The sequence below is a fragment of the Elephas maximus genome, chromosome 13 (genome assembly GCF_024166365.1).
Source record: "Elephas maximus indicus isolate mEleMax1 chromosome 13, mEleMax1 primary haplotype, whole genome shotgun sequence".
Lineage (NCBI taxonomy): Eukaryota > Metazoa > Chordata > Mammalia > Proboscidea > Elephantidae > Elephas > Elephas maximus.
In genome coordinates this window covers 84,636,330-84,649,549 of record NC_064831.1, presented here as the reverse complement: position 1 = coordinate 84,649,549, position 13,220 = coordinate 84,636,330, and the positions used below count along the sequence as shown (strand labels likewise).

Below are 13,220 nucleotides of genomic sequence, written 5' to 3'. Positions count from 1 at the left end.
TGTGTATTTTTAGAAGAATCTATCCCAGTCTGACAAATCAATAGACATTGAATTAATCTTCCCCAACTATCATTTGCAAGGGCTGTTTTTCTGGGTGGAGAGAGTTCAGCTTTCTTTAGAAATAAGAGGCACACACGCACAGACCCAAAGACTGGGTGGGAAATAGCATTTGTTTTTACGGAATCTCACTCACAGATTGTTCCTCAAAATGCTGGGATGTCGTGAATGCACTCTGATCACCACTTCCACATAACTTCTGTAAGTAAAAAGAAAGATAAAAAGCCTGCTTAAAAAAGCAATGGAAGATCAACTCATAAGGATTTATATTTCTGCCTACTGGGATTTCATCAGAATTCAGAGGTAATCACGAGCACATTTTTGCAAGATTAACTTTCTAAGAAGAATTAGATAAATTATACGACAATATCTGAAACACCCTTGTTGTGGTTGTTAATTGCTGTTCAGATGACTTTGAATCATGACAACCCCACGTACTACAGAATGAAACATGGCCGGATCCTGCACCAACTTCACAAATGTTGATGGGTCTGGGTTTACTGCAGCCACTGTGCTCTTTGAGTGCCTTCCTACCCAGGCATCTCATCATTTCAGCACAGTATCAGACAGAATTCTGTTGTGACCCATACGGTTTTCATTGCCTACTTTTCAGAAGTAGATCACCAGGCCTTTATTCCTAATCTGTCTTATTCTGGAACCTCCACTGGAATCTGTTCACCATGGGTGACCCTACTGGTATTTCTAATATTGGTGGCATAGCTTCCAGCATCGGAGCTACACACAAGCTGCCACAGTACAACAAACTGACAGATGGGGTGGGAAACACCCTGACTCTCATTTATTTACTGCAGGATTCTTAAGCCTTTACTATCTAACTCATGGTGGAGCTCCAAGAGAGAAAACAGCACGCTGAGGTGCAGCTTTGGGGCTAGCTCTCTGAGGATACCCTTTATCCAGTGATTGACTTTGGAAATCTGATATTTGCATATTCAATTTCAGGTCTGTGTGCTGCCTCCCTGCTTGCGTGGCAACAGGAGATGGCTCTGCCATTCCAGTCATTGATCGTAAGTGGATGGGGACAATTCCGTCCTCCCACTCAGCCGCACAGGCATCCCCAGGTTTGTCCAGGTGTTTAGCATAAGAGCAACTTTGCTCTCATTAAGGAAGTGGAGCAGCAGGGCCATCCTGCTAGGTTCCTCCCAGTGTGGCCCACCTGGCCCATGGCCTTCCAAAGGGAACCTGGTGGCTCAGGAATGCATGTCATTCAAGCAGGAAATATTTCAAAATGGGATCTGGAAGACCTTCTGTGAAATGTACCTTCACAGAATTAGCAACTGTCCAATCACCAACCAAAGGGTTTTACTCAACCAACAACATGAGAAAATGCAAATTATAAACTAATGACCTCAAAATGGGAGATGTCCATTTTAAATATGTTTCAGATATCCAGGAAGTTATTCCACAGGGCAATGAAAGGTGCATTACTCAGTAGTTAAGAAGAGACTTCTCAATTGTATCAGATTTTATATGCAGAAATGAGGGGTCCAGAAGAGCCAGGACACTTGAAGAAGGTCCCTAGGCTGAACGTGAGGAAGGCTGCTTGCCGTAGAAAGGCAGAGTAGAGGGACGTGAGCACGTTGTCTGGCACATTAGCCAGGGCTGATTTCTTAGATGAAAAAGAATGGGTTTTTCTTTCCAAAGAAGACTGGGTAACCCTGAGGTTATAGGAAAATTTGGAGACTGAAAGCCAACCTGCAGAGCTTGCTTGAATCATCAGGAACCACTGGGGGTGGAGGTAGAGACAGGGGATGCTAACATGTTCCTTCCCAACCAGAAGCAGGAATTAGAAAACCAGGCACTGGGCACAATTTAGGAGTTCCTCAGGGGTGCACATGGTAAACAGGCTTGGCTGCTCACCAAAAGTTTGAGATTCAAATCCACCCAAAGACACCTTGGAAGAAAGGCCTGGCAATCTACCTCTGGAAAATCAGTCATTGAAAACTTTATGGAGCACAGCTCTGTTTTGACACACGTGGAATTTCCACGAGTCAGAGTCAATTCAACACCAACTGGTTCTGGGGCATGTCACGGATTGAATTATGTCCCCCCAAAATGTGTGTATCAATTTGGCTGGGCCGTGATTCCCAGTGTTGTGTGGTTATCCTCCATTCTGTGATCGTACTTTTATGTTAAAGAGAATTAGGGTGGGATTGTAGCACCCTTACCCAGGTCACATCCCTGATCCAATGTAAAGGGAGTTTCCCTGGGGTGTGGCCTGCACCACCTTTTATCTTACAAGAGATAAAAGGAAAGGGAAACAAGCAGAGAGTTGGGGACCTCATACCACCAAGAAAGCAGTGCCAGGAGCAGAGCCTGTCCTTTGGACTGGGGGTCCCTGCGTGGAGAAGCTCCTAGTCTTGGGGAAGATTGATGAGAAGGCCAACAGAGAGGGAGAGCCTTTCCCTGGAGCTGACGCCCTGAATTTGGACTTCTAGCCTACTAGACTGTCAGAGATTAAATTTCTCTTTTTGTGGTATTTCTGTTATGGCAGCACCAGATAACTAAGACAGGGTACAAATGAGATATTCTGTCTAGGCAGGCCAGACAGTACACGGCCCTTCTAAGACACTCTCTTTCTCTCAAGCAGAGCTTCAGGGGCCCATAGAACCCAGCTCCAGAGAAGAAGGGCCATTTTTCAGCCCCCGAGAAGGACAGGGCAAGGTCACCACAGAAACAGGGCTTTCTGGTCAAGCAGCTCTCCATGCAGTGGCACGAGGAGAGGCTGCAACTGGACAGAAATTACTGCAAATTGGCTGGGAGCCTCACGGTCCCTCAGCTGGGAGGAAGAGCAGCTCCAGAGTTATTTGTATTTGTGGTTCTCTCATGGTCTTCTTCCCCATCACTGTACATCTGATGTCCCTTGGTTGTGAAAATATTTCATTCAATTCAGATTAATTCACACAGGAAGAAGACACTTCAACCTTTCTCAAAGAGCCTCTGTATTTCAGACACTATAATCCCAGCCACTGGAAGTACCACTACTGCCCAGTCAGAAAGAAGCCTAATTCTCTATGTGGGGGTGTGGCCTATTGGCACCAGAAAGGGGGAGGCACCAAAACCAAAAAAAAAAAAAAACCCAGTGCCGTCGAGTCAATTCCAACTCATAGTGATCTTACAGGGCAGAGTAGAACTGCCTCATAGAGTTTCCAAGGAGCGCCTGGCGGATTCGAACTGCTGACCTTTTGGTTAGCAGCTGCAGCACTTAACCACTACGCCACCAGGGTTTCTGGAGGAGGCACATTCTGGGTCAAATCACCTGCCCTTCTTTGGTTGCCAGGTCTCATAATCTCTATTATATGTAAAAGGATACCCAGGTGAACTGGATAGGATCGTCTGTAGACTACTTCATGACAACAATCTAGAATCTTATTCAATTTCCAATTTCAAAATATTTCTGCCCTGCTTTTGCATGGCTTTACACCCCACATGGTCATTGCCCAGAGGTTCAGTCAATTCTTCTGCCTGATTTACAAAGCCAACAAAATCAGGCCTGGCTGCCAAGCAGAGAGCCTACAGAAACTGCTGCTCTCTGAGGCCCTAGACCTGAAAAGCCCCCAGTTCTCGTTCCCAGTGTTATGAACTGAATCAATGCTCCATTTAACCAGTCCTGTTTGAAGACAATTCCATACAACTACCCACACTGGGATTAGAATTTCTATGTAAAGTCTGAGGTTATTAGTCAAGGGTCATGATGGTCTGTTCCCTTTGACTTGCAAGTAGAAGAGTGGACAGATAGATGCTTATACACTTCGCTCCTCAGGCCAGGTGCACCATATACATTCTCCCACATGGGCCTCAGTGTACTTGATGATGCCAATTAAATGACAAAATTATCTCACATAACCACCATCACTTACAGGCTATCAAAAACGAACACCGAGCTTTAATTCAAATGTGTGAAAAGTCTTCCACTTACAACAACATGGAAATTAAATGGGAAGAACTACATTAATTCAACATTATGGCTGGTTTTACTCACAGAAAAGTCACAGAACTTAAAGTTATGGTTCCCACAGCCACTGTAACTGTCACATGCCACATATACACATGACGGTAGGAAAGCGATCACCATAAAGAACAGCAGAAATGCTACTTATGCACAGGAGAGCCGAGTTACAGCCACTAGGGGACCCATAACTTTGAATATACCCTACACTCTTGCATAGAGTGAAAGCATAAGCCACTGAGTAGGTGTTCTGTGATTTTCACCTCCTTCCAGACCTACTAACCAATCAGTGAGTTAGCTTCTCAATAAAAACAGCACTATTAATTTTTCTCTCATCAGAAGTCCCTGATATACCACTATCATTCAAAGATTTTTTATGTTCTCAATAAACATAATAAGAACTCAGGTTTTTTTAAACTTTATTTTATAAATTAACCCACAGTAAAACTGACTTTGTGTGTGTGCATGTATGTGTGCAGTGCTGTAATTTTTAACACATGTACATCATTGATGGTTCAGTGGTAGAATTCTAGTTTTCCATGTGGGAGACCCGGGTTCAATTCCCGGCCAATCCATCTCACACACAGCCACCACCCATCTGTCAGTGGAGACGCACGTGTTGCCATGATGTTGGACAGGCGTCAGCACAACTTCTTAATTAAGATAGACTAGGAAGAAAGGCCTGGCAATCTACTTCCAAAAATCAGCCAGTGAAAACCCTATAGATCACAACGAAACATTGTTTGGTCCACAGCCAGTCACGGCACTGGTGCAGGACTAGGCAGTGTTTCTTTACCTTGTGCGTGGGCTTGTCCCAAGTCAAGCCTGCAGACAGCTAACAACAACGAAAACATACATTTGTGTAGCCATCACAACTATCACAAAACAGAGCAGTTCTATCACCCGAAAATACTCCTTCACGCTCTCCTATTCTCAGATCTTCACTCAACCACAAGTCTGTGGCAACCATCAATCTGTTTTCATCATATAGTTTTATCTTTGCCAGAATCTCACATAAATGGAATCACACAGCATGTAATCTTATGAGGCTAACATCATTCACGCAGCATAATGTCTTTGAAATTCATCCAAGCTGTCATGTGTATCAGTTGTTTGTTCCTTTTCATTGCTGAGTAGTATTCCACTGCATAGATGCAGAACAGTTTATTTACCCATTAAGCCTCTGGTCTTAATAAGTCCAAACAAATAAAGTGTTTTCAAATACATAAGTAGGAAAAGAGAAATAATTTTGAATATCATCAGTGCCGATACATTTTAATATGACAAAACTCTCTAATAATATATGCCCCGAAGTACAGCATTAAAATCTTAGTATGCAAATTTGGATGAAGTTAGCTATCTCACACAAATCTACTACTGCCTTTCAGAGAAGTATTTTATTTCTTCTCATTTTATTTATTTTGTAGTTGAGAACATACACAGCAAAACGTACACCAATTCAACAGTTTCTACATGTACAATTCAGTCACGCTGATTATATTCTTCGAGTTGCCCATTCTCATCCTCCTTTTCGGAGTTGTTTCTCCCTGATTAACATAAACTCACTGCCACTAAAGTTCCTGTCTAATCTTTTGAGTTGCTGTTGTCAACTTGATCCCATATAAAATAAAAACCCTAGTTCTTAAAAGAACATGATGCTCAAGGCAGACATTTTTTACTAGTTAAGCTAAACTATTATTTGGTTTTAAGAAGACTTCAGGGGATATTTTTTGATTTAAGGTTTAAAGCTTATCTCAGGGCAACAGTTTCAGGGTTTCATCCAGCCCCCTTACCTCCAGAAATTCTGGATTTCATGAGAATTTAAAATTCTCTTCTGCATTTTCTCCCTTTAGGATCAGAATTCCTCTATAGAATCCATGATCAAAATGTTCAGTAATGGTAGGACCTGGGCACCATCCAGTTCTTCTGGTCTCCTGGGAAAGGTGACATTTGTTCACGGAGGCAAGCAGACACACACTGCATATCCTCCTCCACACATTCCTGACTCTCCTTCTTCCACTGTTGCTCCAGGTGAATAGAGGTAAGTGTTGTGTCCTGGATGATGGATTCAAAGTTTTAAAGACCCGAGGCACTACCCAACAAATTAGGAGGTAGAACAGAAGCACTAAACATGTTATTAGGCCAATTAACTGGGATGTCACATGAAACCATGACCCTAAACCGCCAAACCAAGGAACCAAATTCTATAAGGTTTTAGGCTGTATATAAGCAGCCTCAGCAGCTCTTCTTTTTTTTTTTTTAATTTATTGTCATAGTTTTAAATACATTTATCACACTGCTTTTGCCAATTCAGCTGTTTACAGTTCTACAACTCACTGACTGCAATTATAATAATCGGCTAGCAAATTTCCAGAGCACTGCTATTTTCATCCTACCTGGCTACATTAAAATTTATGGGACGGTAATACATGTTTTGTATTCTGTGTAGATGAAGACCCTCATCTGCAAGAATACAAATGAATTTTAATTCAGCAGAATGGGGACGATGTTAAAATGGATGGATCAATTGTTTTAAAAAGCAAGCCTTGTCTAGGTGCCAGGAATTGTGAGAGTAAGACATTGAGGTGAATAAACATTTTCTTTCTGTGCACACTAAATGTGATCTTGTAAAATGTCACCTCCTTTAAGGCTCTTTATGGAGCCCTGGTGGCGCAGTGGTTAAGAGCTCAGCTGCTAACCAAAAGGTCGGCAATTCGAATCCACCAGTCACTCCTTGGAAACTGTCCTGGGGCAGTTCTACTATGTTCTGTAAGGTTGTTTTGAACCAGAACTGACTCAGCAGCGAGGGGTTTGGGTTTTTTTGGTTATAAGGTTATTTAAAGGATTTTACCATAGAGTCTTCGGTGGTGCAAACAGTCCGAGGTAACTAAAAGGCTGGGGGTTCAAGTCTATCCAGAGATGCCCTGGAAGAAGGCTTGGAGATCATCTTCTGAAATATCCACTGAACACTTTATGGAGCACAGTTCTGCTCTGACAGGCATGATGAGGTTGCTGCCAGTCAGAGTCAACTCAAGGGCAACGAGATTATCTTTTTTTTTTTTTTAGCAGAAAGTAAACACAGGAACCCAAAGCAATCACTGGCTAATTAAACATCGTAAAAAAAACCTAACATCCAGCGAAACTAAATAAGAGTAAAATGTTGGCTGAGAAGATCAATTATATCATCTTTAAAAATATTATAGTATATGAGTGTAGCAATGTAATATTAAATACATATTTATTTATTAAACCCACATCTACCAACCCAACCAAACCAAACAACCCGGTGCCATCAAGTCGATTCTGACTCATAGCAACCCCATAGGACAGAGTAGAACTGTCCCATAGAGTTTTCAACCCACATCTAGGCTATAGAAAACATGGATATTTAGGACTATAGGAGTGACAAACACAAATACTACAGGAGAAAGGAGGTCACAAAATGAATAGAGCAGGTCAGATGTCCAGACTGGCTCTTGGGCACCAGCTAGGCACTGTGATAGAATCAGAAATGATCCACATGCAATTAGAAGTCAAAATTGGAATGTCTGTTCAAAAACATTCAGGTCATCTAAGTAACTGAGTTGACACAGTCAACTTTCACACAACTTTTTGGAAGATTATTGATCATACCAGTCGCGGTATACATATTGAGTCTTCACCCACCCCAAAGGCTATTCTCTAAAAGTGATTACATATTTAGTCTTCACCCACCCCAAAGGTTGTTCTGTAAAAGTGATTATTACCCTAGGGTCAAATTCAGCTTACTGCTTGTTTTTGTAAATAAAACTTTATTGAAACACAGCTATGCATATTTATTTATAAATTATCTCAGGCTATTTGCATGCTACAATAACAGAGGTTTGGCTGGTTTTACTAGAGACCTTATGGCCCACAAAGCCAAATATATTTATTTTCTGGCCCTTTCCAGAAAACATTTGCTGACTTCTGTTATAAAGTGCTCTAAAACTCTCTTTGCAGGGTTTCCTACATTTGCTTAGCACTTTATAATTTACAAAGTATTTTCTGATGCACATTCCTGTTAGTTTCTTATAATGCGTCCACTGGCTGTCATTATCCACTGCCATTGAATCAATTCCGACTCATAGCGACCCTGGTGGCATAGTGATTAAGTATCACGGCTGCTAACCAAAAGGTCAGCAGCTCGAATACACCAGGCACTCCTTGGAAACTCTATGGGGCAGTTCTACTCTGTCCTATGGGGTCACTATGAGTCGGGATGTCACTAGTATCTCCAATTTACAAACAAAGAAGCCAGGCGTAAGAGGGTAAACTATTGTCAATGGGAAGGAATAGAGTTAGGGCTTCCTCTGAGCATCCCGGGTGCTCTACTCTTTTCACCATAACACAATTGTGCCTAGAAACAGGGATCCAAATACCTCTCCTGACACACTGAGAGGCAGCACTACACAATAGCAAGGACAAAGGTCTGAAGGCAGAGAGACCTGGATTCCAATCGCCCTTCTGCTCTGTGTCTTCGAAAAGTTTACTTAAAATTAAAGACACAGGAACACCGCTGAAAAGGGCAAAAATTTATGTACTAACCTTATGGTTTGTCGGGAGAAAAAATAATCCATTCAAAGGGCATTTATAGAACAAATACTGTGGGTAGTGGTTAAGAGCTACAGCTGCCAACCCAAAGGTCAGCAGTTTGAATCCACCAGGCACTCCCCTGAAACCCTATGGGGCAGTTCTACTTTGTCCTATAGGGTTGCTATGAGTCAGAATCGACTCGATGGCAACAGGTTTTTTTGTTTTTATTTTACTGTGGGCCAGATGGTGAGCTAGACTCTTTGTGTACAGAGTGAACCAAACAGAAATGGTTCAACAATACTTAGATATCACTTAGCAGACTCCCTTACACATAAACAATCAAAAAATCAAGTTGCCATGAGTTGGCCCTGACTCATGGAGACCCAGTGTGTCAGAGTAGAACTGCGCTCCACAGGGTTTTCAATGGCTGATTTTTTGGAAGCAGGTCACTGGGCCTTTCTTCCAAGGTACTTCTTGGTGGGCTTGAGCCTCCCACCTTTTGGTTAGCAGCAAGTATGCTCACTGTTTGTACCACTCAGGGCTGGTGCTATTTTATTCATTATTACTATTAAAACAATGGATGTGCTTGAGAAGAGAGGAGAAAAACCTTGGCAATGATGGCCAGCAACTCAAGTCACTCCCTTAGTTTTGGCCATCCCTTCCTCTCGTACACTTTTATCAGGACAAAGACAGAGGGCTGGCTCACACAGCCTCAGGACAATGCCATCTCCCCCTCCCAAGCAGGCCATCCGTCACTCTGTGCACACTTCCTGAGCAGCTCTCTTCCACAGCAGAGCTTCCATTTATCGCCATTCCAGTGCCTGTAAGTATAGCAAGCACCTGGCCCATATGCCAAGACCCCTTCTGCCCTGCATGTGAGCCTCATAGCCTGAAACAGGAGCTGAAAAGATACAAAGCCCCTTCCCCAGAGCCAACAGAGAGAAAAAGCCTTCCCCTAGAGCAGGTGCGGTTGAATTTGGACTTCTAGCCTGCTATACTGATAAACTAAATTTCTGTTCATTAAAGCCACCTGCTTGTGGTACTTCTGTTATATCAGCATTAAGAAACTGATAACCTTCTGAAACGAATTTTCTCCTGATTTGCACACAGCTTGCTGCTTCTCCTCTAGGACTTTGCCTAAATGTTATCGTCTCAAAAGGGATCTTTCCTGACAACCCTGTCAAAATGGTAACAACTCCACCCCTGCGCTGCCAAGCACCTTCTCTGCTTTACTTTTCCCCATTGCCCTTGCTGCTTTCGGAATACACCTGTAGCCTGCCAGCCTCCAGAACAGGAGCTCCAAAAGGGAATGGATGTTTGTGGGTTTTGCTCAGTACTGTACCCCTGTACCTAGAGCACCATCAGCTCCTAGTAGGTGTTTAATAGATGAGGAATGAGGGAGGGATGGAGAGATGGAAGAAGAAAAAGGAGTCCAAGGACCCTGAGACACAGACCCTGGGACATGGCTTAGCCCCTGCTTTGCTGACACAATGAGGCTGAGCTATGATTTTCGAGATAAAATAAAAATAGAACACATCACTGAAGCATAAAGGAACTGATGCATTTGTTTAATTTTGCAAGCTGTGGTTTGTTTCCTCCTCCTGTGGCTTGTTATCATGTTTCTCTGTGGTCACTAAACTGAAGCTTTGTGGTTGCAGAGAAGAGTTTCTGGAAATATCCCAGCTGGAGACTTCTCCAAAGTCACTCAGCTCACTCACAAAAGCTAGCACCAAAGCTGTTAACAAATGCAACTGCCAGTTGAAATGTCATGGAAGGACATACCCCTCTGTGGAATTACAGAAGTGACACGGGGCACAGTTCTTCCATTCATGATTATTAGTTGTTGGCCACGACAATAAGCACATCTGACCACTATAATTATCCCTGTGTTTAAACAGGTACTGCAGACATAGAAAAAATAAATGCCTTCCTTTCGTGGTCAACATTTTGTATATTCTGCTCTGAGTTCCCCCACATTACACAACTGCATTTCCAAAGTCCTGCTGTACATGCAGCTCTGTGCACTGTCTTTGGATTCGGACTTCCCTGGATTTAAATGGTGGCTCTGCCACTAGCTAGCTAGGTAACATTAGGCAAGTTATTAACCTTCCCAAGCCTCTATTTCTTTCTGAAAAAAAAAAATGATGAAAAAGAATTATAATGACATTAAAAAACACAATCATAATCATGGCAGTGAGCCTTTTTAAGTACCTGTATCTGCCAAGTGGAAACCCTGGTGGCGTTAGTGGTTAAGTGCTACAGCTACTAACCAAAAGGTCTGCAGTTCAGATCCACTAGGCACTCCTTGGAAACCCTGTGGGGCAGTCCTGCTCTGTCCTATAGGGTCGCTATGAGTCGGAATCAACTCGACAGCAATGGGTTTGGGTTTTTGGTTTTTATCTGCCAAGTACTGGGCTAAGTGTTTTCTATTTTTCTCATCTCACAGACATGGAACTAACCACTCAGGTTTACTGAGTCTTACCCATCCTCAAAAGATGTCCATTTCAAGCCTTTCTGACCAGGCTACTCTGAGCAGCCTCTCCTCTCTCACTTCAGTCATTTATCTAGCCCTAACTAGAGACTGCCTGATAGTGCCGGTCAGCATCTGGGTCTAATCCCAGTTCCATCATCAACACTGAGGACAGGAACCAATGCATTTTCTAAATATTTAACTGATTTTACAAGGGATGTGAAAGTACCTCGTAAAATAGAAATTCAGAATGCTGCTGAAGAGAATGAGAAAAAAAGAAAAGGAAAAAAAAATATACCGTTCTCCCTCTGAGTCTCCTTAACTTTACTGTTGCTGTTGGCTGGCATTGAGTCAGCCTAGACTTATGGTGACCTCATGCAAAACAGAAGGAAACACTGCCCGGTCCTGTACCATTCCTGTGATTGGTTGTGGGCTGGACCAATGTGAACCACAGGGTTTTCACTAGCTGATTTTCAGAAACAGATCACCTGGCCTTTCCACCTAATCTGTCTGAGTTTGGGCACTCCACTGAAACCTCTTCAGTATCATAGCAACACACAGCCTCCATCGACAAATCGGCGGTGGCTGCATTGGCCAGGAATCAAACCTAAGTCTCCTGCATGAAAGGTGAGGTATCTACCTCTGAACCACCAATGACCTCCTCCTTAACTTCATTGTTGTCAGGGCTGTGGAGTCAGCTCCTGGCTCATGGTGACCCATGTACAGTTTTCATTGGCTGATTTTTTGGAAGCACATCACCAAGACTTTCTTCCTAGTCTGTCTTAGTCTGAAAGCTCTGCTGAAATCTGTTCAGCATCATAGCAACATGCAAGCCTTCACTAATAGGCGGGACATTCCTAGAATTCACCCTACCTACCAAAGGACACTGCGTACCACCATCTTCCCCAACCCCATTGCCTTTCTCACGGCCCCGAGAGCACCTAGAACAGTGGGCTATGGCTTGAAAGTCAACTAGAGAAACAATGTAGATCAATACATTTCACATAAGCAAAGTGTGCAGATTGGCTGGGAAAAGAAGAAAAAGAAGACATAATTTCACTCTTCAGAAGCTTCCAATCTAATGGGAGAGGAAGACATTGAAACGACTAACTAAATACAAGGTGTTAATGGTGTTTGGCAGTAGCATAAGGTGTTTTCTAATCCCCACCCCAGCTCCAGGTCTGAGGTTCCAAGTGCAATGAACTCACCTGCTTAAAAGTAAACTCTAAGGCCACTCTTCATCAGTTAGAGCACAGACATGCACTCACCTAAAAGAGACTATCCAGTTGCCAGGCCACTATCATAGGATATCAGCCTGTTTGAATGTGGTAATATATATCTAGTGATATATATTACCCACAACAGGTTTAGGTTTTTGGTTTTCATATGCCAAGTACTGGGTTAAGTGCTTTCTATTTTTCTCACCTCACAGACATGGGACTAACCACTCAGCTTTACCCATCACCAAAAGGCATCCAGTTCAAGCCTTTCCTGACTCCGCTACTCTGAGCAGCTGCTCTTCTCTCACTTCAGTCATTTATCTAGCCCTAACTAGAGACTGCCTGATAGTGCTGCTCAGCATCTGGGTCTGAAATAATGTATCAATCAGAAAATGGGAGAGATCATGCAGGCAAGCCTAGGTGAAAGCTTGGACTTGCCCATTTGAACCCTACAAAGGAAGAAGAGAAAGCCTATTCCACAGGACTTTAAGAATCTTGGCTTCACTGGTTAAAAAAAAAAAAGATGAATGTAGCTAGCTCTAGCAAAGAAAGTGTGAGTACATCAAGTTCTCATTTGTAGCATGACCTTCATTGTGAGAGGGATGGCGAACCAGGCCCCAGTCAGCATGTAAGCCACCCAGTTCTCCCTGCAACAATTCATATTCACAACCAACCTCCTAATTGGGATATGACTTCTCATGTAGGGTGACTTTAGGGAGAAAATGTACCTAACGTACATTCCTCATGTATCTCCAGGTCCTGAGATCATCATTTCTCCCCAAAAATTAATGAAGTAGGTATTAATTTTGGATTGACTTGCAAAATAATTTGACAATAAAGAGAAAATGAGCTATTTATATCAAAGTGAATGTTGGAAGCAATATTAAAAGTTTGAATTCTCATTGCAGGTTAGTTGTGGTTGTTATTTGTTGCTTAGTTTCGTGATCCTTCA

General features: G+C 42.7%; 1 protein-coding gene across 7 annotated transcripts in view; it reads right to left on the bottom strand.

The window, feature by feature from the left end:
- MCTP2 (multiple C2 and transmembrane domain containing 2) overlaps window positions 1-13,220 on the bottom strand; it is a 310,773-nt gene that overhangs the window by 215,162 nt on the left and 82,391 nt on the right. For 6 of the 7 annotated variants that reach the window (XM_049852810.1, XM_049852809.1, XM_049852815.1 and 3 more), the window contains exon 3: window positions 194-256. The exons of the other annotated variant lie outside the window; for it this stretch is intronic. In XM_049852810.1, the coding sequence (XP_049708767.1) occupies window positions 194-256 (63 nt within the window). The remainder of the gene's footprint in view (window positions 1-193; window positions 257-13,220) is intronic. 7 annotated transcript variants of the gene reach the window in all.